General features: G+C 40.5%; 1 protein-coding gene and 1 non-coding gene across 2 annotated transcripts; both read right to left on the bottom strand.

Annotated features, from left to right (window-relative positions):
• Positions 1-11,076: 11,076 nt before the first annotated feature.
• LOC147940115 (small nucleolar RNA R71) lies at positions 11,077-11,183 on the bottom strand. The gene has a single exon (XR_015564824.1). It is a non-coding gene; the product is annotated as a small nucleolar RNA R71 (small nucleolar RNA).
• A 10,683-nt stretch (positions 11,184-21,866) lies between these two features.
• On the bottom strand, positions 21,867-22,088 carry LOC147940114 (mediator of RNA polymerase II transcription subunit). The gene has a single exon (XM_087461154.1). The coding sequence runs from the start codon at positions 22,071-22,073 to the stop codon at positions 21,867-21,869; it is 207 nt and encodes a 68-aa protein (XP_087317280.1). The 5' UTR covers positions 22,074-22,088.
• Positions 22,089-24,786: the final 2,698 nt, after the last annotated feature.

Genomic DNA, 24,786 nt, shown 5'->3' with positions numbered 1-24,786 from the left:
GAAAAGGACTCCCGTGCAACCGTCTCCGCGGTCTGCACTCCTCTGACCGATCTATGAAAGGTCACCTCTAGGCGATAGACTCAAGTTCCAGGCATTATTTGCTCTCGATTTTTGGACTTTCCTTTACTCATAGGCCTAAACCTTGAGTTTTTATTGGCTCCTCATCAAACCTAAGTTTGCATGCCATAATGTTGGCTCCTCATCGGGCCTAAGCCTGCATGCCATATATAAGGAAGTCCAATATTCGTCTCTCGGGTTGCCACCCTACAGCGCACCCCTGGATCATCATCCGAAGTCGATACACCAACCATACTCCCAAGCCACAAAGTCTCAGAATATGGTAATACTAGGAGGACTAAAGTCCCCCAAGAGTCACGAGCAAACAATTCTGAACACGTCTGAGCCCTATCCCTATCTAGGTTTCCTTCCCGTGGCTCGCGTAAAACAACACAATGTCCTACCAACCACATATCCCCTCACTGGAATACCTCATGACCACACATGGATCATCTCACTGCCACTAGGGCCGCCACAAAGGCCAAACAAATGTCCTAAACAGGACCGTCACAAAGGCCAAACAGATGTCCTAAACAGGACTGCCACCAAAGCCAACCAAATGTTCTAAAGAGGACCACCACCAAGGCCAAACAAATGTCCTAAACAGGACTGCCACCAAGGCCAAACAAATGTCCTAAACAGGACCGCCACCAAGGCCACTCGTCCCAAAGGACCGTCACGAAGACCACTTGTCCCGAAGGACCGTCGGGAATACCACTTGTACCGAAGGACTACCTAAACAGGCAACTCTGGCTAAACAGCCTGCCACAAAGGCCACACAATTCGCTAAACAGCCCGCCACAAAGGCCACACAATGGCTAAACAGCCCGCCACCAAGGCCACACAATTGGCTAAACAGCCCGCCACAAAGGCCACACAATGTCTCAAAAGACCGCCACACACATGCACCATGACTCTAAAGTCCGCCACATAGGCCACTCAAGCCCCTCCAAGGCTCACAACCACTAAAAATGGTCCAATTCTAACTCACATAAAACTTACCATTTTTAGACTTCCCACTTCTAGAAACTTTCCACTTTTAGAAACTTTTATTTCAGGAAACTTTCCCTCAAACCACCACCTCATGGAAATTTCGTACCCCGAACACCACCTTATCTTGTTATTTAGTCGCACAACCAACCACCCCTAAGTGACCAAGTAAACAAGAGAGATGGGCTGGAATACTCCATTCCCGCTCCAGCCACGGACTACAACTGGGACCACGCTAAACAAGTTCAAGTCGCGACCTGCTTCTCGAACCACTTCTTGAACCTTGCCTTCGTCCTTGCCTCTGGCTCCCAAGTCTGCTCCTCAACACCATCACAGTCCCAAAGGACTCTCATCAAAGGAATATTCTTCCTCCAAAATTCCTTGACCCTCCTCTCGAGCACCCTCACTGGTCTCACCTCTAAAGTCATGTTAGACTGAAGATCCTCAGGAATCTTAGCTAACAACTGATCATCCTCACGGAGACACTTCTGTAACATAGACACATGGAAAACCTTGTGGAAAGCACGCATAACCTCATGTAACTCCAGTCTATATGCCGCCGGTCCCACCCGCTCAATCACTCTGAACGGACCCATATACCTCGGACTCAACTTAGTCTCTGTCAATGACCTATTTGAACCCTGCAACATGGCAATCTTGAGGTACACTCTATCTCCCACCTGAAACTCAAGATCTCTCCTCCTCATATCGGCATAGCTCCTCTGCCTATCCTGAGCTTCCTTCATGTTCAGCTTGAGAACCCGAACCTTCTCTGAGGTCTCCTGGACAAAATCTGCCCCGTAAATGCTTCTCTCCCCCACTTGAGGCTAGCATAACGGTGTACGACACAGCCTCCCATACAAAGCCTCAAAAGGAGTCATCCCAATACTCGCCTGGTAACTGTTGTTGTAAGAAAACTCTACCAAGCTCAAGTGATCTGCCCAATGGCCACCCCAATCCAACACACACACATCCTCAGCAAATCCTCCAGCGTCTGGATCGTCCTCTCTGACTGTCCATCTGTCTGGGGATGATAAGTTGTACTCATATGCACCTTAGTGCCCATCTCTGCCTGAAACGCTCTCCAGAACACCAAAGTGAACTTAGAATCCCTATCAGACACAATGCTCGCTGGTACCCCATGCAACTTGACTATCTCCTTCACATACTTCTTAGCCAAAACCGCTGCTCCATCAATCTTCTTAATGGCCAGAAAATGTGCCGACTTAGTCAACCGGTCCACAATGACCCAAATAGCATCAAACGTCCTGGACACTGGCAAACCCTCCACGAAGTCCATAGTAATCATATCCCACTTCCACTCTGGAATGGGAAGACTCTTCAGTAACCCTCGTGGGACCTGATGCTAATCCTTCACTAGCTAACACACATCGCACCTCGCGACCCAACTAGCTACATCCTTCTTTATCCCGACCCAGTGATAGTACCTCTTGAGATCACGGTACATCTTAGTCGCTCATGGATGAATAGAGAACTTGCTCGCATGAATCTCCCTCAAGAACTCTTGTCTCAGCTCCTCATCCTTGGGCACACAAATCCGCCCATGCACCAAAATAGTACCATTAGCCGAAACCTGATACTCAGAACCAACATCCTTTGAGGCATCCACCAGCCCCAAATTTCTCTCCTGTGCCAACCGCACTCTACTCAGAAGATCTGCTCTGTCAGTCGCCTCCAAACGCAACGGCTCCTGCGAAACCGCACCCAAACTCAACGCACTGATCTCTCCTATGAGAGACTCCATATCCTGCTCCTGAGCCGAAGCTACCCTCTTCCGACTCAGAGCATCTGCAACCGAGTTAGCCTTACCAGGGTGATAAGCTATTTCCAAATCATAATCTGCCACAAGCTCCATCCACCGCCTCTACCTCAAATTCAGCTTGGGCTGAGTGAATATATACTTCAGGCTCTTGTGATCTGTAAACACATGTACCTTTGCACCATAAAGATAAGATTTCCAAATCTTCAGGGCAAAAACTACAGCAGCCATCTCCAAGTCATGAGTAGGATAGTTGTCCTCATGCTTCCGCAACTGCTGCGAAGCGTAGGCAATTACCTTCCCATGCTGCATTAACACACACCCCAAACCAACTCTAGATGCATCTGTATAAACCACATAGGGTTCTCCCTGCTCAGGCAAAGCCAACATTGGCGTAGTAGTCAACATCTCCTTGAGGCTTGCAAATCCTTCCTCACACTCCTGTGACCGAACAAAAGGAACATCCTTCCCTGTCAACTTAGTCAAAGGACGTGCTCTGCTTGCAAACCCCTGCACAAACCTCCTGTAGTAACCTGCCAAACCAAGGAAACTTATGATCTGTGTGGCATTTTGTGGTCTAGGCCAATCTCTCATAGCCTGAATCTTCTCCGGATCTACAGAAACCCCCTCTGCAGAAACAATATGACCCAGAAAACCCATCTCATGCTGCCAGAAACTACACTTGCTCAACTTAGCAAACAATCTCTGCTCACGCAGCTTCTCCAGAATTGCTCTCAAATGCACTGCATGGTCCTCAGGACTCTTAGAATAAACCAGGATGTCATTGATGAAAATGATGACAGACACATCCGAAAACTCCTGGAGCACGTTGTTGGCGCGTTAGTCAACCCAAAAGGCATCACCACGAACTCATAAACCCATGCCTCGTCCTTCTACCTGACGAACACCACCGACGCTCCCCACGGTGAAGTGAAAAGAAGAATGAATCCTCTGCTCAACAAATCCTCTTGTTACTTCTTCATCTCTACTAGACTAATAATCAAGTATGTTGACATCAACTCACCACCATCTGAGCATCAACCCCTCTTGCCAGTCCAAGAATCTCTAGTAACTTGCCTCTAAGGGAAACTTCCTCAAGATGGCTTAATCAAAAATTAGCTTTCCGCTTAGCAATTCTCCACAACAAATCATCAATACGAGCGTAATAAAACAAACAAGTACCATACGTTCCCATATTCCGATTCACCGTATCAAATGCTTTGCAGGCCGCCAACTCAACCCACTTGACTTATTTCCCCCAGCAAGCTTACCAAAACCATGAATCTAGCAACCCTGTCCATCTCCAATGAACTTCATCCAACATCGTCGCAATGTTTAGTTTATCCTGCCATGTAGGCTTCTCGCGAACTTATGTACCTGGCAACCATGAATTTCCCGGCTCACACCTGCTGCAACTCCCCTTCCCTGGACTCCAGCACCATCGGCCACACAATCCTGGCGCAACCACCACACATTCATGACTGCTCCGGTCATAAAACCGTGACCCACTGGTTAACACATCTAAAACCCGAGATTAAACCACCATCACTCTCTCGAGGTCTACATTCATTCGTTATGTTTATACTCATGTCCTAGGCATTGATTGCTCCCAACTTGTCCACCCTTAGGTCGCAACCTTCGAGCCATACTGATCTCACTCTCAGACCACCGTCTTCGAGTTATACCGTCTCACTCTTGGACTATAATCCTCAAGATCTTGGTATAAGAGGAACTAATCATCCCCTCAGCCACTCTCGGAGCCCACAGCCCCTCGAGCTATCAGTATTCAGGGAAATCACCACCCCCCCCCCCTCAGGAGCAACAATCCTTAACAACTATAAACATATCCTGACCAAAAGTACCTCCTGTGGTACGGGTATAACATTGCAATGTTATACCTGCCCACTCAAACAGAGAAATATCTGCTCCAACTACAAATGTCTCCCTATCCGTCTCTCTAGGCTCGATACCTCTCGTGAAGAATCTTGCACCAATCATCTACCACTGTTCCATCCTCCTAACAGAAGATGGAAAGTCCTCAACATCTGCAGCCCTCGGCTGCACCCCGACACATGCGGTACAACTTTAGCCTGCACTGGTACCCCTCTCGGTAACCGCTCCAACAGTACGCTAACAGATCCGCCAAGCGATCATCTCGACCCTGGGCTCCACCTGCTGCAACCCCACACCTGGGTTCCCAGCACCCCCGGCACGCTCACCGGCTAACCCCCTCTGGTCCCTCCTGATATGCTTGCGACCCTCTGACGTACCTCCTCGTGGAACTCTGGACCACACACTCGCTGGCCTCGGGACCCGCCCGACCATGACCACGACCGCGTCCCCGTCTACGACCAAAACAATCTTAACATAATACAAAAACACAGAAACCACAACTCACCGTGGAATGACACTATAGGCTCGAAGAGGATGTTCTAGGACTCCATGCCACACACAATTGACTAACTCACATAATCAATCAAGACATGCAATCCCAAACATCTACAGGACAAAGCCTAGTGAACCTAAACCTAGAACTGTAAGGGCTCTAATACCAAACTGAAACGACCCAACCCGTTTTTTTTTTAAATAATAAATAATAGTAATAGTAATAGTAATAATAAATAGACTAAAACTAGTGGTCCCATACCCACTAGCCACATAACCACAAACACAATCAACAGCAGAAATAACCAATACCGATATCCAATAATAATCCAATAATTATAACAGTAAACAATATCCAAACAATCAACCAACAGGAATCATAGAACCAGCAACCTAGCAATATTTCTAATGACCCAACTCTAGCAACCTAGCAATGCCAGACAACAACCATTCGAGTCCCTAGAACATCTTTCTCTTCATTGCCTTGATTCCACGACCACACTTTGCCTTTACCTGCACCACAAACACAAATTGCAATGCAAGAGTATTTTATAAACACTCAGTAAGGCAATCCTCCCATCTACTGGGATATACGCACAAGCAATAGAGACATCTCTAACCATCAACCAACAATCAACAATCAAAAATAACAAATCAGGACTCTGCGTCGACCGACACCAAGCATGCATCGACCGACACCAGTTGGGGTTGCGTCGACCGACGCATAATATGCATCGACCGATGCAAGGTTCACTTGCATCGACCGATACTCCCATTGCATCGACCGACGCATGCTCGACATAGCATGAAAACCCTAGGTTTTACGCGCCGTCCTCGCACTTGCATCGACCGACGCACAAAGTGCATCGACCAATGCACATGCCGAGCATTGTTTTCCCCCGAAGCTTCTCGTCGGATCTTCGTTCCATTAACCAAAACTCGATCCCAAGCCACAAGAAAGCTTCCTAATGTCCCAAATAACATTCTAACAAGCCAAACAACACAAAAACAAGTAGATCAGAGAAATCTCCACCTTAGATAAGCCATGGTCATGCACTTACTTTTGCCAAGACGATTTTGAACCTCAAACAAGCAAGAAAACACTTCCAGGAAGCTCATACAACGATTCCAGCTACTGCTCTCTACAGGATCAGCCTCAAACTCCCAAAATCTCACCAAGAACACTTAGAACACTTTTCCTCTCTTCTTTTCTCTCAGAAACGGCTAAACCCGTCGAATGAGACAAAACACTCGAGTTAAAGGTTTTCCCTAACCCAAAACGCAGCGTTTAACTTAAATTCGTCCGCACTAAACCGGGATTTCGGTTTGCGGATGTTACATAAAAAAACATTTCTGTGGGGAATTTCATCTAACACTAATCATGCATCAAATTCTATTTTATATTTTTACTCAAATACAAACTATGTGTTCAAAGCCAAATCCTAAGCTAAACTCAATGCAACAAAAGAAAAATTCTGAAATCTACCTATAAGTGAACAAATCAACAAGGAAACAAAAATAAAATAAAAAATCCGCTGAATCAGATACAAGTTTTGGTCCGGAATCTTATTCACACGAAATAAAAATCGAAAGCAAAATAGCTATCTCGAGTGATTTTAACATGATTCTAAGATCTCCATCTAAACGCTTCAAGTTTGAGATCGGTACAAAAAAGAGAAAACGAGAAGAAAAAAAAAGTTACACACACGCCTAAACGAGTCTCCTAGAAGTTGAAGAAAGATCAAACTTGAGAGAATGCTTCACTCCCACGGGAAATAAACTACATGTTACGCAAGAGATATAATCAAAGCTACACATACCTAAACGAGTCTCTTCAAGGTTGAAGACGAAGAAGAAAAATCAAACATGGATCTCTCTCTCTCTCTTTCTTAGTCTACTTGATTTATTCAACTTGTTGGCTTGTAGCTCTCTCAGACTCTCACTTTTTTGTTTCTCTCTCTATATTGTTAGAGCAGACCAATGGGAGGTTCATATTTTGAAGTTCTTATTCACTATTTGATTTGTTTATGAATTAATTGTGTATTGTTTTAAATTCTAAGAACCTTTGATCTCTTAATTAAAATTGTATCCTCCAATGTAGTATATAAATATGAGTCTCTTATTTTGAAAATATTGCATTTAATTAATTTTAAAACATACAAAACATAAGTTGTACAACATCTTTGTGACTGTGAGCTCTAAACATATCAAATGGGCAGGTTTGAGGCATATGAAGTTCTTCAACAAATCCACCTCCACAATAAGAACATACAGGCTCTTGGCCGTGAAGCCGAACAGCACGATGGCATCTGTGACACCAGTGGGTATTTCGACTGCTTGACATCTCTTTAGCTTCTCACTCTTCTTTCCTTCAGCGGGATCAAACAATACCAGAACAATGCAATCCTTTCCTTTGAAGCCCTTAGAAGAAGCTTTAGCTTATCTGACAGTTATAAGGCTGCAAAAGTGAACATAAGTTGGTAGATCACTTATCTACAAATTTTTCCAACTAAGCAAGGCAAGCCAAAGACTCCAGGAAAACAGTTCCCACTTATTTCAAATTATAATGCACATTACAAGGTTTAAATAGATAGGTCATACTTCAACTGATGAGTACAAAATTTTACAACATAGGTACGAACTTCCACTTTTGACAAAAAAAAGGTACCAACTTCCACCTGATCAAGAATACCAAAATCTAGACATGAAACCGAAGCTTTTTTTTTGTTGTCTCAAGAGTATATAGCCAGGTTTGTTTAATATTCACACCCTCATAAAAGCTAGCCCACAAACTCAAAACTTATACGAGTAAATAAAAAGCAAACACCTGAATCATATAAAGGCAGGCAGAACAAAGTATATCAGCTAATTAATAACACACAAAGTTTTAAAGCTTTGATATGCTTATATAGGCCAACCCAAAGACAATGAATATGAACTCGGACTCTAATCACTTTGTAGCTATATTTTCTCGAATGAAACAGCGAATACCAAAGGTCAATGCCACAAGCAACTAACAAGTAGAAACAGATTAATCAAACGAATTGCAGTAAAATATCAAGTTAAAGACGAAAAGCGAAAATCAAATCACTGAGAAAGAATTCATAAAAAGCAGAGCTAAGCTAGAAGAAACGAAATCGAAGGAAAGCAAAAAAAAACAAGGAGAGCTTTCAATCCAGTGATCCAACACATGAACGAGTAAATTAATAATAGGACCATTGACTACTGGAAGAGTAAGCGTATTGGTAAAATAGCTAAACAAGAAAGAGCAAGAAAGCAAAGTATTAGTGATGTTCATATATTTCACCCTGTTTTCCCTTAATATATTCACATCTTTTGCATATTTTGCTATCCATTTTGACCATTATTGCATAGTTTTAGGACTGTTCTTGCATTAGAGTTTAGTTGCATTGCATTTGCATCTTTTCATGCATGAACAGGTGATTTTGGAGCTTAAGGAGCATGGAAGCAATGCTGAGGAGAAGTGAAGCAATCATGAGGAGAAAGCAAGAGAGCTAAGGCTGAAGACCCAAGGTCCGGAGTCCAACTCGACTGCCTACTCGACCAGACACTCGACCGTGTGCTGAGAGGGACTCGACCGAGTGGGAGGAGCACAAGAGGAGCCAACTCGACCGGTCACTCGACCGAGCACCAGGTCGAGTTGGTCGAGCCGCCTGCCTATTTTGTCTTTTAGCGTTTTTAGGGCTTCCACTACTTTTTCAATATAAGGGCTTGTACCTGCAGCCACCAAAAGAGTCCAGCTTTTTAGAGAGTCAAAAACCTAGTTTTTACCTTTTTGGGAATTATTCCTTTTGCACTTTTATTTTTAGATCTTGTACCTCCTTGAAGGAGAAAAACAAAGAATTCTTGGATTTTGTTGGTCCCATAACTTTCAAGATATTAAGAATTCGTGTTTGATTCCTTCTTCAATATTATAGATCTTTGCTTTATCTATCTAATCATGCAAGTTTCATCATTTTCTGGGTTTATGATTTTGATGTTCATCATGTGTTCTTGTGAGTAGTTGCTTAGGATCTTGAGGATGGGTTAGGCTGGGCTGTGTTTGTGGTTTGTTTAATTTGGTCAAGATTGATTGTTGTAGATCTCTTCTAGGCTAGATGTTCTTAATGCTGATCCTATATCTGAGAGGGTAGGATCTGATTTCAAGCCTCTTAGCATCACACCAATGTCTAAGGAGCATAGATAAGGCTAGATCTAGAGACTATCATTAGGCTTGCTAAGAGATTAGAAGTCTTGTTTGATTTTTGACATATTGCTTAATGCCTGCTTGTGTAGATTCTTTACTTTGTGAGAACAAGTCTAAAGATGCATGAGTTTGATTGTTTCTTGCCATGAGAGTGGATTAAACATGTCTTAGAAATATATGTCTAGAGATTAGCTCAAGTTGTTTGAGATTTGTTGACCAAATTAGATGACCTCAATCATAGTCCAGCCCATGAATCCCTCCTCAAGACCTTCCTTGTTTATTGATTTCTTTGCTTAAATCCTGTTGTTTGATCTTTGTTTGATTCGTTTTGGTATTGCTCTGTTTTTCTTGTGTTGCTCTGTTTTGCGTATTTGTCCAGCTCGACCCTGCACTCGATCGAGTGCTTGCTCGAGTTCCAACCCAGAACTTGTGTTTATGATTTGTGTTTGTCCTGTTTCACCCTAGTCGCATTTCTGTTGCATTCATTTAGTATCCTGTTCATTACTTACCTTGCATTAGTTCAATACTTGCATTCACATAGTTTTTATTTCTGTTTGTTATAATCACTCTGTTTCATTTGCATTTAGCTCCTAGTTCTTGTAGCTTTACTTTCTGCACTTTACATTTCATAATAGGATTGTTAGTGACAAACATCCTTTACATCTGGCTTGACTTAGACTCATATGCACATCTTGATTGTTCACAAACACTCAGATTGGATTGACACCTCTTATACTACAATTGCATAAGGGAAATTGAAACACCCTGACATCCATTCATTCATAAGTCATCATTCCATACATCATTCACCACCAACCTACAAAAATAGTCAGTTTCAATTTGGCGCTGTTGCCCATTTGAGTTTGTTTTGTGACATTTAGGATCATTATTAGTCTAAGATTAAGTTCGTTTACGCACTTGTGAAGTTACTGAACTCGAATCTTCTTTTGCTTGGCTGTCTTGAGTTTCAGGTACCCACTCGACCACCCACTCGACCACCAATCGACCGAGCCGTGATCGAGCACCTGATCGAGTCAAAAGCCGGATCCAAATAGCCATTACTTCCCAGTTGACTCGACCACCTACTCGAGCCTGCGCTCGACTATGTACCTGTTCGAGTCTGTAGTCGAGTTTGTTGATGCACACAAGGTCAAAAGGCAAAGACAGTCTTCAAAGGCCTATTGACAACATCCACAGGCTACAAAAGGGTTTGAGACATAAGCAAAGAAGAGTAGTTCAACAACAAGAAGAACAAGTAGTCATGGAGCAGCAAGATCACCATGATCATAGACCTAGACACATTGGTGTTGGGGATGCACCTAACACACACAACCAAAAAGCTGGTATTGTGCCTCCTGCTGTGGCCAGTAATAATTATGAAATAAAGAGTGGATTAATCTCCATGATACAAGCCAACAAATTTCATGGATTGCCAATGGAGGATCCTCTAGATCACCTTGATGAGTTTGACAGAATATGTGGCCTCACAAAAATCAATGGAGTAAGTGAAGATGGCTTCAAGTTAAGGCTATTCCCATTTTCCCTTGGAGACAAAGCTCATCTATTGGAGAAGACTCTTCCTACTGGAGCTATAACCACATGGGATGCATGCAAAAAAACTTTTCTGGCCAAGTTCTTCTCCAATGCAAGGACTGCTAGATTGAGGAATGAAATTTCTGGGTTTGCTCAAAGGAATAATGAGAGCTTTTGTGAAGCTTGGGAGAGGTTTAAAGGATTCCAAACTCAGTGTCCTCACCATGGCTTCAGCAATGAGTCCCTTCTAAGCACTTTGTATAGAGGAGTGCTTCCCAAGATAAGAATGCTTCTTGATACAGCTTCAAATGGCAACTTCCTCAACAAGAATGTGGAAGAAGGATGGGAATTGGTTGAGAACCTTGCTCAGTCAGATGGTAATTATAATGAAGATTATGATAGAACCATGAGGATCCCCTCCACTGATCAGGAGGACAAATACAAGCAGGATTTAAAGATGGTCAATGAGAAGCTTGACAAGATTCTCCTAAGCCAGTCAAAAACCATTCACTTCATTGGTGAAGAAGAAGCTCCAGTCCAGGAAGGAGATAGGGAGTTTGCTGAGTTGTGTTATATGCAGAACCAAGGAGGAGGATACAAAGGCTGCAACCAAGGTGGAGGTTTCAAGCAGAACAACCTCTCCTATAGGAGCACCAATGTAGCCAACCCTCAAGACCAAGTCTATCCACCTCCTCAGCCTCAACAACAGCACAACTATGCACCAAAGCAGCAGCAACAAGTGTTCCAGCCCCAATTGTGTCCCCCACCAAGGTTTCAGACTAACCAAGGCCAGGAACAAGACCTAAGAGCAATGATACAACAGCTGTTGATTGGGCAAACCAATGGAAAAATTGAGGAAGCCAAACAGTTTGGTGAGCTGAATCAAAGGTTAACATCACAATATAATGATCTCAATATGAAGTTTGAGGGACTTAACTCAAGAGTGAAGTATATGGAGAGCAATATAGCATCTACTTCAGCTCCAAAACCCACCCAACTCCCTGGAAAAGCAGTTCAAAACCCAAGGGAGTTTACTGCCAAAGCCATTCATCTCTTTGAAGAGGAAGTCACTGGGGACAGTGAAGATCAAGTTGGGGAGGATTGGCAATTTCTTGAAGCTCAAAGTGAAGTTTGTGCAAAGTAGACTGACTCCGGTATTGCACTCGACCAGGTGCTCGAGCATGCACTCGACCGAGTGAGTGTTCGAGTGGCTAATCGAGCTGAAGAGTCAGAAGCTGTCAAGCCTGCTAAGTACATCCCTCCTGCTTACAAACCGCCTCTACCATTCCCAGGACGTTTCAAGGCACAGAAGCTTAAGGAATTAAGGGAAATCATTGAGAAAAAACAAATGTTGGCTTTGCAACAAAAGGAAGAGAAGGCTTTGAAGGAAGTGGTTGTGATTGAGAAACAAGAAGAAGTGATGGCCATACAAGAGATCACCATTGCTTACCAAGAAGAAGAGAGAGGACCTGCCTTGGAACAGTATGATCCATATCCTCTCTATAAGGATTTTTTGCTTGATTTATCAAAGAAGAAAGCTCAAGCTCAAGATGAGAAAGATCTTGAAGACCTTGGAGGAGTAATCATCCCAATTAAGCTTAAGGATCCAGGTCCATTCTATCTGCCTTGCACACTTAGCTATCTTCATTACAACCAGTGCTTATGTGACTTGGGAGCATCTATCAGTGTGATGCCCTATTCTATAGCACAAAAGCTTGGGCATACTGACTTCAAGTCCACCAACCTTCATATATGCCTAGCTGATGGTTCAAATAGAGATGTGGTTGGCAAATTGGAGAATATTCTAGTCAAGATAGGAAGAGCAAGGATTCATACAGATTTTGTGGTATTGGAGATGGACAAGGAACCTGAAGATCCTATCATCCTTGGGAGGCCATTCTTAGCCACAGTTGGAGTTGTTATTGATGTTAAGGAAGGTCTTATGACCTTGAACATTTCTGAGGATATAGCTATGAAGTTTAACATCTATAACCCAACCAACCTTCCTACCATTGATGATCAACCTTTTACTATCAAGGACAAAGGTGGTCATGAAGGTTTAAGTGAAGTGGCAACTCCAAAGGACAATCTCCCTCTTCAAGAAGATTCTGTGGAAAAGCTTAAGAGGTCAGTTCAAGAGTTGACTGGTATGGTTAAAGATCTCCAAGTCGAGCTAAACAAGAGGTCTTTGAGGAAAGCAAGACCAAGGCTCAAAATCAAGAAGAAATATGGTTTGTGTGTTACGGGTGAGGTGATCAAGGATCAGACTCACAATGATCAAGAAGTGCCAGGGAGGATTTCATCACCTCCTTGGTATCTAAACAAAGCCTAAGAAGGCAGCCAAAGTCAAGCTTAGTGACTCTAAACAAGCTCACTAGGGAGGAAGTCCCTAAGGTATCCTTTGTAAATATGCTTTATTTTCTTAGTAGTTTTGATGTGTTTTGTTTTATGTTTGTGTTGGGCAGGCCTTTCAATGAAAGTGTAGATGGGTATGGAGAGATTTGGACTTGGGGAAGGAGATTCGCAAGCCCACTCGACCAGCCCACGAGAGGTACTCGACCGAGTTGGCAAAGAACTAAGGCCCACTCAATTCTCATTTCTCTAGAATGATCGAGTGGAGGGAAGAACAAGAAGAAAAATTTTGAAATTTCAAACTTTGGTCAAGGAGCTCGACCACGTGCTGGTCGAGTGTGGGGTCGAGTGGCAGCAAAAAGCAAGTCAAAGATTCTCATTTCAAATTTGAATGTTCTATTCAAAAATGTCTTCAAGGATTACAAGGAAGTCTCAATAAGCGGCTGCAAACTCCATGGAACGTTTTGATGATCGCCTACAATCAAGAGGAGAAGCTGGAAGAACCACTCGACCCCCACTCGAGCATGCACTCGATCGAGTGGTGGTCCGAGTGTTCGATCGAGCCAGATGCCGCGTTCAAGAAATCAGTCAGTTGAGGAAGATCCTGAGAGAACTGAAAGTGAAGAAGAAAGGGAGCCAACTCTTAGTGATTTCATGAGGAGAAACAAGGCCAAAGAGAAGAGGCCAGCAGTTGAGATTGAACAAGAGGAGGTTGAGAGTGAGAGTGAAGAAGAAGGTGAAGAAGAAGAGGGAGAGGATGATGGAGAAGCAGAATCTTGTGGATTGACAAAGAGGCAACTTTATGAAGCCTTCATGAGAATGGAGTTCCTGGGAACTAGGTATCCACACAAGGAGACCATGGAGAAGCTAGCCATTGATAAAGATGTGGAGTACCTTTTTGAGAAGAGCAACCTAACCAAGTTCATGGAGCTTTGCATGGAGGGGTATAAAGAAGAAAGTTGTGAGTTTCTAGCCACAGTCAAGCTGCACACATATGCAAGGAAGGATGATGAGTTTGGAGCTGGTCATATTGCTTTCACAATCAAGGGGAAGAACTATGAGCTTTCCTTGAAGAAGATAGCAAATGTGTTTGGTTTTGAAGTTGGTAGTAATAGGAGCTTGATGATACCAAGAGAGGAGCTCTATGCCATTTGGGAAACCATTGGAGACAACATCACCTATTCATCCTCCAAGACCAAGAGTTCAAAGATAAGAAGCCCAGTCCTAAGGTACTTTCACAAGGCCTTAGCAAATACATTCTTTGCTAGGAAGGAGACTGGAAATCTCAATGAGGGTGAGCTCAAGGTAATTGACATGGCTCTCAATGGAATCATCCTTGAGGCAAGAAATGGAACTATCATTCTTGGGACCACTGTGGAGACTGACCTTGCAATGGTGCTTATTGACCACATGATATATTTGAGAAGTTGGGTAGGCAAGCTACAAAACAAAGGGTCAAGAGGAGCCTTAGCCATTGGAGGCATCATCACTCCAATACTACAAGCTGCCAAGGTCCCACTTAAAGGAGAGAAGGTTTTGCCAAGATGGATTGACTCAAGCTACCTCACTTCCACTCTCATATTGGCCAAGGAAATGCATCAAGGAAATCACATCTTCAACTTTGAGCTTCCAACAGTTGGGAAAAAACAGTTGATCTTACCTAACCAAGAGCTCACCACCATTCAAAAAGGAGCAAACATTGACTTTTGGCCAGCTGATGAGTTCTTGTTTGATGGGATAGTTCAACCTAGAGTTGATGAAGCTGGAGATGTGCAAATGGCTGATGGGGAGGAGCAATTTTACTTTGAAGACTATGAGCCCAACCCAAGGGATAGTAGAGGAGTGAGAGAGACTAGCAAGAGGTTAACTCTCCTACAAAAGTGGAGCAAGTGGCATGGGAAGAGGTTTGATAAGCTTAAGAAGAAGGTGACCAATATGGCTAAGTCCATCAAGGGCCTAAAAAAGGAGATTGCTGAGCTGAAGAGTGCAGACTCATCTCCAAGCCATTCAAGCCCTTTGAGGAGGAGTAGCTCAACTAGAGCACTCTCAAGAGTTGCAAACCCTGTGGAACCAGCTAGAGCTTCAATGTACGAGCCCAATCAGAGGAAGAGGAGTTCAAGTAGCCGAGAACAACAATTTTCGAGGCACTCGACCGGGTCACTCGAGCACCCACTCGACCGAGCACCCCAGATGCACTCGGCCGAGTTCCAGCCCAGATCACCATATGGCTTCCCACCTCCAGCTGCTTATCCAGGATATCCAGGTTACCCTCCCATCCCACCCCAGTACTTCATGGATCCAGCACTCTACCAGCAGTTCTACCAGCAGCAAGGTCAGAATTTTGACACTCGCGGTCCAGCTCGACCCCCCCACTCGAGCACGTACTCGACCGAGTCCCGGTCGATTCCCATCGTCGAGCTGCCCCAATCTCCACCTCCAAGTCGTCAACAAGACCCCAACTACACTTTTGACAGCATGCAAGAGGATGTGGACAGTTTCTTCTCCAATCCTTGAGGTACCACTATCACCTTCCCTTGTAAATACCATAGCATTTGATGTTGTGTTTTGTTTTTAATCTTCAATCCTCTTACAAATTTCTTTCACACAGAGGACTGTGTGATTTAAGTTTGGGGGAGGGTTTGAGATAGCATTTGATGTTGTGTTTTGTTTTCTTATTTCAAATTTTTAGCATCATCATGTTAATACTTGCATAGCATCTAAGGCATAGAAAAACCCTAAAAATTTGAAATTTTTTGCAAAATTCTTTATAAAAAAAGAGTGTTCATGTAGTTTGCATTGCATAGTAGCATCTTGTTTAGCATGTTTCATGTAGGATTGTATAATATTTGCATTAGGGATCTATGATGAGTTTTGCCTTGTTAGCTTGTTTAATTCACTAGACTAGGATTAATGCCCAAGTTAATAGTACTTTGATGCTAGTTGAGTTGTTAGAAGCATAAGATTGAACCAAGCCTTGAATTCCCTGCATTGCATTTGGTCTAAATTGAAGCATGTTGTGATTTGATGCCATTTCCTACTTATAAGAACTTAATATTGACTGTTAAATATCAATGTGTGCATTGCTTTAAACTCATGGATACCATATACATATTTGGATCATCTTTCTCCTTTTTACCACTCTTGTTGATCCAAGTAGCTGACTGAATCATTAAAATCAGTTTCCAATACCCTTAACCAACCCTTCTTTCAAGTCATGCTTATTCTTGAGTGTGTGAGGCCTTTTTGGGATTGAGCTTGGTAGAAAGTGTTAGGTTTGAACTGACAAGAATAATGCCTTGTGTAGTTCTAGTTTGCATTTTCCAAACTAGATAGGACTAGGTGATTTCATTGTTGGGTTTGGGATTTGGTTGTTTGAAAAAGAAAGAAAAGAAAAGAGGAGAAGAGAAAGAAAAGGTTAGAGTCTTTAGGAGGGGAATGTTTTTAAGTAAAATCAAAGTCTAGTGAAAGAATGGGAAGTATGATATTGTTTAAAGATAGTTTCAGTTAAAGAAAAGAAAGAAAAGAAAAGTCTAGCAAAATGCTTATATGTCTTAAGAATAAGAAGAAAAGAGAACCATAGCAAATAAGTAAGAATCTCTCATTCCACTAGAAAGATCAAATAAGAAACCTCTCCTAAGAGTTTAAAATCAAAAGAGAAAAGGGTGAAAGAGAAGAGAAGAAGTTAAAGGGTAGCACTAGGATCAATTGGGTTTAGATTGATAGGATAAACACTTTGGGTGCCTTTGGGTAGACAAGGTTTTGTTCTTGTATGTGTCTAAGTGTTCTTACCTTTAGCATTCTTCTAAAGCTCAATCCATTTTTTATGAGAGAACCTTGATATTGATAAACCCCACTCTAAAGAGAGACCATCATTGTCTCTAACCCTTTTACTGCCAAGCCAAATGAGTTTAAGCATTGCATATAATTGATTCATGTTCTTGATTAATGAATGTTAAAGGAAATGGTTGATTTGAATGCATGTGGACATCTAAGGCTCAAATCAGTAAAGGTTGTGATATGCTTGTCTAAAATCTTTAAGTACAGCTCATTCAACTTGCATCATAGTACTAGTAACTTGGACATTGATTCTAGATGGTCTATTTGCAAGCTTTAGGAGCTGAGATCCCACTTTCAAACCTCACCTACCTTCTTATGTCTTGTTCATTTGTTTGAGGGCAAGCAAAGACTAAGTTTGGGGGTGTTGATGTTCATATATTTCACCCTGTTTTCCCTTAATATATTCACATCTTTTGCCTCTTTTGCTATCCATTTTGACCATTATTGCATAGCTTTAGGACTGTTCTTGCATTAGAGTTTAGTTGCATTGCATTTACATCTTTTCATGCACAAACAGGTGATTTTGGAGCTTAAGGAGCATGGAAGCAATGCTGAGGAGAAGTGAAGCAATCATGAGGAGAAAGCAAGAGAGCTAAGGCTGAAGAACCAAGGTCTGGAGTCCAACTCGACTGCCCACTCGACCAGACACTCGACCGTGTGCTGAGAGGGACTCGACCGAGTGGGAGGAGCACAAGAGGAGCCAACTCGACCGGTCACTCGACCGAGCACCAGGTCGAGTTGGTCGAGCCGCCTGCCTATTTTGTCTTTTAGCGTTTTTAGGGCTTCCACTACTTTTTCTATATAAGGGCTTGTACCTGCAGCCACCAAAAGAGTCCAGCTTTTTAGAGAGTCAAAAACCTAGTTTTTACCTTTTTGGGAATTATTCCTTTTGCACTTTTATTTTTAGATCTTGTACCTCCTTGAAGGAGAAAAACAAAGAATTCTTGGATTTTGTTGGTTCCATAACTTTCAAGATATTAAGAATTCGTGTTTGATTCCTTCTTCAATATTGTAGATCTTTGCTTTATCTATCTAATCATGCAAGTTTCATCATTTTTTGGGTTTATGATTTTGATGTTCATCATGTATTCTTGTGAGTAGTTGCTTAGGATCTTGAGGATGGGTTAGGCTGGGCTGTGTTTGTGGTTTGTTTGATTTGGTCAAGATTGATTGTTGTAGATCTCTTCTAGGCTAGATGTTCTTAATGCTGATCCTATATCTGAGAGGGTAGGATCTGATTTCAAGCCTCTTAGCATCACACCAATGTCTAAGGAGCATAGATAAGGCTAGATCTAGAGACTATCATTAGGCTTGCTAAGAGATTAGAAGTCTTGTTTGATTTTTAACATATTGCTTAATGCCTGCTTGTGTAGATTCTTTATTTTGTGAGAACAAGTCTAGAGATGCATGAGTTTGATTGTTTCTTGCCATGAGAGTGGATTAAACATGTCTTAGAAATATATGTCTAGAGATTAGCTCAAGTTGTTTGAGATTTGTTGACCAAGTTAGATGACTTCAATCATAGTCCAGCCCATGAATCCCTCCTCAAGACCTTCCTTGTTTATTGATTTCTTAGCTTAAATCCTGTTGTTTGATCTTTGTTTGATTCGTTTTGGTATTGCTCTGTTTTTCTTGTGTTGCTCTGTTTTGCGTATTTGTCCAGCTCGACCCTGCACTCGATCAGCACTCGATCGAGTGCTTGCTTGAGTTCCAACCCAGAACTTGTGTTTATGATTTGTGTTTGTCCTGTTTCACCCTTGTTGCATTTCTGTTGTATTCATTTAGTATCCTGTTCATTACTTACCTTGCATTAGTTCAATACTTGCATTCCCATAGTTTCTATTTCTGTTTGTTATAATCACTTTGTTTCATTTGCATTTAGCTCCTAGTTCTTGTAGCTTTACTTTCTGCACTTAACATTTCATAATAGGATTGTTAGTGACAAACATCCTTTACATCTGGCTTGACTTAGACTCATATGCACATCTTGATTGTTCACAAACACTCAGATTGGATTGACACCTCTTATACTACAATTGCACAAGGGGAATTGAAACACCCTGACATCCATTCATTCATAAGTCATCATTCCATACATCATTCACCACCAACCTACAAAAATAGTCAGTTTCAATTAGAGATTCTCAACGATTAATCAGAGTTAAACTTGAAATAAAAAACACTTACTGTTCCCATGTTGCTCCAAAAAATGGAACAGCTGAAAATAACCCAAAACCAGAAAGTATCTCTTCCACACATAGCACTGCTCCCATATGCCATTGTTTCTAACACACAACCAAGTTCATCACAACCATGGTCAAAAAGCTCTCCTAGTGGGCTAGACGAATTGGTTCTTCTTGCTTGCTTCCCATCAACCGCATCAAAAGTCTAAGATTCAACCATAAGCGCTCAAGACATGTCAGGAACACAGTCTACATGACCCTTTAGAAGCAGATGAAAGTGAGATTTTAAAGAGAAAGAAGCAGATGATAACAGGATTTTCACCCAGGGTATCAATTCCCTATGCAGTTGTAGTACAAAGGGTTATCAATCCAAATGGTTGTTATGCTAGCAGATGAGATATGATCAGAACTATGCAAGTCAAGCCAAGCAATAAATGGGTTTAATATAACAATCCTAAAATAAATAAAAGAAAGTAAATAAACAAGAACCACACGACCTAAGCACTCAATGCAAGCACTCGAGTACAGGATCGGGTGGGGTGATCGGGTAAACAAAAAGAGTATGAACAGCTCGAAGGTGTACACGAAGCTGGTGATCGAGTACCAGTTCGGGTATGGGGTCGAGTTATGAATAAAAATGTAAACAGTCAAAATGCGAAAGCTCTTAAGGATGGGGTAATTGACTCCTAAGTGATCCTGACCAGTATGGATGTCCTACATGCCTCAAGCAAATATTCCCTAGACAATGAATCTCTAAAATCTTGTTAAAACACTCTCGTGATAGAAACAATCAACCTTGATCACTCCCCTACCCAACTCTCGTTGGAGAAACATGACCAAGCAGGCAACACAAACCGATTCATTATTGTCAATAAACTCCTTACACATCTAATCTCTTAGGCTAAGTGAGTAAATCTCTAGCATTGATTGATTCAAGCATTTCATCTACACCTCTCGGTGGTAAAACACCCTAGATCTAATCTCAACCTCTCGGTCTATTGATAGCATTAAGAACACCAATCTAGAAAGGAATTTATAAAACATAAACAATCAAGCTAAGACATCCTAACCGATCAAGAACACAAAATCGTTTATCCCATCCCTATAAACTTTGTTTCACTACTCATATCTCATTGCAGAAAACATAAAAACATAGATAAACGAAAATTGCATTGTATTGAAAATAAGATAGAAGTAAAAGAGTACAGAGTATAAATCTAAAAGAATAGCCAAAGAAATGTAAAATAAATCTTAACAAAGTGGAAAAAGTGATTGAGTCGCTCAAGATATCTCTCATAAGCTCTCGCTCTATGGTTTGAGGGTCTGCAGCATGCTAGGGCGAGAGGAAGGAGAGGGAGGTTTATATAAGGAAACCCATTAAACCTAGATGCCCAGTCCTGCCTGAGGGTCTGCTCAAGGCGGTGCTCGAGGATGTGGTCGGGTTACTCCTCGGATAGGTCTTCGGGTTGTTCTTCCTGCCCTTGGATCCTTTTTGATCGGGTTGGTGTTCGGACTGTTCTTCCTTCTCCATGGCTCCTTCGGGTATATGCTCGGGTTTGACCTTGTTTCTCTCCATTTTAGGCTCTAAAGTACCTGTTTTCATCAAAAATGTGCAAATGCAAGAATGCAACACCCTAAATGGCCTAAATGTGGATTCCTACAGTAAATGACCTAAAAATGTTAAGGTTAGGGTAAATACAATGCAGAATATGGACAAAAAAGGATGTCTAAAACATGTAATTAGAGAGTTATCAGCAGACCTGATACAAAAACAGAAGTAGGCCATGTGCAAAGTGAACCCATCGAGGCGGAGGAGAATCCAACTTAGGCGAGTAAATCTAAAGACATTTTGAAGAAATCCATATGAGCAAAGTAACCCCCTCTAACAACCCACCGTTGGAGAAGGTCTTACTACTCTTGTTAAAACTCTGTTTGGAAGAAACATGCAACCACCTTCCAAAACTCCCTTTTGCATTTCGATTCTGCGTTTAGGATTCTCTTCATATATGGGTCTTAAACCCAACTCCATAACTGACACAATTACTGTAATCCCAAGAGCACTCATCCAACATTTTCTATGGTTTTATTTTGTGTTTACAAAATAATTAAGAATAGTTTTGTCATTGTTGCCTTAGTTGTACACAAATCGGGCTCTATACATGTTCATGGAGTGCAAATGCACAGGATCCATTTAATTTTTGGGCTTTTTCTTTTGATTTTAGGGTCCAAATTTTCTTTTTATTTTGTTAGCATGAGGAAATAGAATCCAAAATTTTTTTAGTTCAGGGTCCAAAAAATAATTGAGTCGGGCCTAATTTTACATATTGGGTTTAGGGTTGAAAGATTCAAAAAGATTCAGTCATAAAACCAAAATGTGCACACACAAAAAAACATAATCAGAATTCAAATCAAACTAGAGAAACTGAATTCAAAATCTGTTCCAATCACACAAGTTTTCTGACTTTTACATCTTGTTCTTCAAACATTTTTTAAGTTACCATTTTTTTTCCAATGCTTATTGACCTCTAAAATCACTAATACATCAAAACCCAGTTTTGATTGCTGCCATCAAATTATCCACGAAGAAAGCATATCGAACAGCGGTGTGCTTCGGAGTGTAGTTGTCTCCAAGTTCAAACATCCCAAAGTTGAAGTCTATGTTCTTAAACTTACCCGACAACGATCTTTTCGACAAAGCTTCTTCCCATATCGCCAAGAACTCCTCCTTCACTTTTCTTGCCACTTCCATCGATGATATAGGAAGATACTCAACCTGAATAATACACACACACACAAACAAATTTTTACCAATATGAGTTACAAAATGCAAGTGCATGCATCAACATTTTAACTAGAATTAAATCATCAACAACATATTTTATAAAACCATATATCTCAGTTTACTCAAATGCTATAACATTTGTTACCTCCATGACTATGCCTCTAACGGTCAGGGCATGAGTAGGAATAACTTTACCAAGTCTCAATCGGAAATCACCAAGTTGATACTGAAACCCTTCAAAGTCAAACGAGAGCTTGGGTGTGTAAGAATTGAGCCTCTGGATGATCAGTTGAAACGACAAATCTGCCTCCATGACAATCCTCTGTGTCCTGATGACGAAATAGTACTTACTTGGCTCCTCCGGAAGCGAAACCCCCACAACTTCACTAGGGAACTCCGCTCGATTAGACTCGTCTCGCAGGTTGGGCTTGTAATAATGGAGAGTGGCTTTCCATTTTTCTTATTTGACGCCATTGAGGCTCTCTATGCATTTTGTAGTTTCCTTTAGGATTTGGCTGTTAACTGCTGATCCTTGATTTGGTTTCCAGTACAAAAGCCTAGAAAGAGAAACCAAAGAATGAAAAAGAGGTTAACGTAAAAATTTCTAAATAAAAAATCAAGAATGATTCTTCCGTTTCTTTAAATATCAAACGTACCATTTGACGGGCATTATTTCGGAGGGAGCTACAACAAATCACAATGACTTCAAAATTGAACAAAAAACTGTATCCGTTAATTTACAAGTATAAAATTGGACACAAACGACATCTTTATCTAGTGGGTCAAAAACAAAAAGAAAACAAAAAGAAGGAAAAAGACACATCTAATCCAGTGTAGTTGTATTAGGATATATATTTACCAAAATAAACTGATAAAAACTTTTTATTCGTACAAAACTTCACTCAAGTGTGCAGACAAAAAAAACACATATGTACTTGATAACATGGATTTTTTTTTTTTTTGAGAGAACATATGGTTCATATGAAAATGAAAAAAAAAAGTATTTTCAAAAAAACTAAAAATGATATAACTATTCAAGAATGTATGTATAATAAACACAAAATCCATTACATAGATGTCAACTTTGAACTCAAAGAGAAGGTTTATAGATCTTTTAGTGCATCTTTACAAATCTAACACGGTGTTCGACTCCATTCTCAGCAAAAGTTTAAGAAAATTTTAAATGAACCATCTACTACATATTAATCATAAAGTAGAAGAAGACATCTTTATTTTTATAGGAAAAACTTTAAGCAATTTTGGACCAAGTTTTTTTTTGTAACATATCTAATGAGTGCTGATAATAAAAAAAATTACTAAAAGTTTAAAAGAAAAAAAGTAATCAAATTTTCGGAAAAAAACAATAGTTTTTCATCAAACCTGCTCGGAGTATACGCAAATATTTGCTTAAAATACAAATAATATTTTTTATGAATTATTTTTCAATTCAGATTTTTATATGTCAAAAAAATTCATATATGTTCAGATACAAAACTTGTAATCGCTCCTAAAATTACATAAAACAATGCAGATTTATGTTATCCTATCTAAATTATCTGCCTCATCTAAGCACAAATATTTGTGTGTAAATCATCTAACCATTAAAGCGAATATATTACTGGATAGCCAGAAATACTTACCAGTGAAGGAGATTTTGATGACGATTTTTGTGAGAACATGTATCCTATCAGATAAAAAGTGAGGTGGCTACAATGAAATAAATAGCAAAAAATAGGGTTTTATTGCAACAAAAGACTTCGTTTAAATTACATATTAGAAAAGATTGTACTATAATATCTTTATAACAAGCCCAATACATTTCCAAGAAGCAAGGCCGACTGAGGGCATAGGGCCATAAGTACGACTGATAGCTTGGAGCCCATTTGAGAGTCAAAAATAAAAAGTTCATAATTGTACAAAATAGTTAGTAAAAAAGGCCCCAAATAAAAATTTAAGCAAAAAAAAAATTAATTAATTTTTGATTATATTAGAAATAAATGGTTTAAATTTCTTATTAAAGGTCCTAACTTTTTAATTTCCCAAGACCCCTAATAAAATTGAGTCACCCTACCAAGATCCCTAATACAGTGTAAAAGATATCTATTTACTTTGGCAAAACCAAATGTAGTTATCAAATGAAATATATTTCACGTAAGAAAGTGAAAATGATTCACAATAATGATAAATTAGTATAAATTTCCAACGTTTTTTGGTTTTTCAACTTATTCGTTTCAGTGGCTAAAAAACTTGGATGAATGCTCATTCAACCTTTTGAACATGTTAATTTAAATCATGATTTTCACTTTTACTTTCTACTTGCAAAAAGAAGAAACATATAATTATTCTATCAATAAAACATTATATAAAAGTAAAAATTTAATAATCATAGAATTAGGTAATCATTTTGTTTATACTTAACAATGTTTTTGAAAACAAACAAAAAACCAAAAATAAAAACCAAGTTGAACAGAAACCGAATCACATTAAATTAAACTAAAACCAAACAAATTTAGAGAAAACAACCAAAATTAACTCGAACTTGTAGAATACGATCTTTCATACCTAAATTTCAATATAACACATTTTATCAAAACCGGAAAAAAAAACAAATAAACAAAACCAGAGTCCAAAAAAAAAAATTCAACCAGATTGGAAGTGCTTTTTTAAAATAGCATATAAA

This window comes from Camelina sativa, chromosome 8 (genome assembly GCF_030686135.1).
Source record: "Camelina sativa cultivar CO46 ecotype springtype chromosome 8, ASM3068613v1".
NCBI classification, from domain to species: Eukaryota; Viridiplantae; Streptophyta; class Magnoliopsida; order Brassicales; family Brassicaceae; genus Camelina; species Camelina sativa.
The sequence above is the reverse complement of the archived record's forward strand: the minus strand, read 5'-3'. Positions and strand labels throughout refer to the sequence as shown.

What these genes read in the sequence shown, in the direction of transcription:
- LOC147940114 (XM_087461154.1), bottom strand. Translation starts at nt 22,073, where the DNA reads ATGGAAGTGGCAAGAAAAGTGAAGGAGGAGTTCTTGGCGATATGGGAA.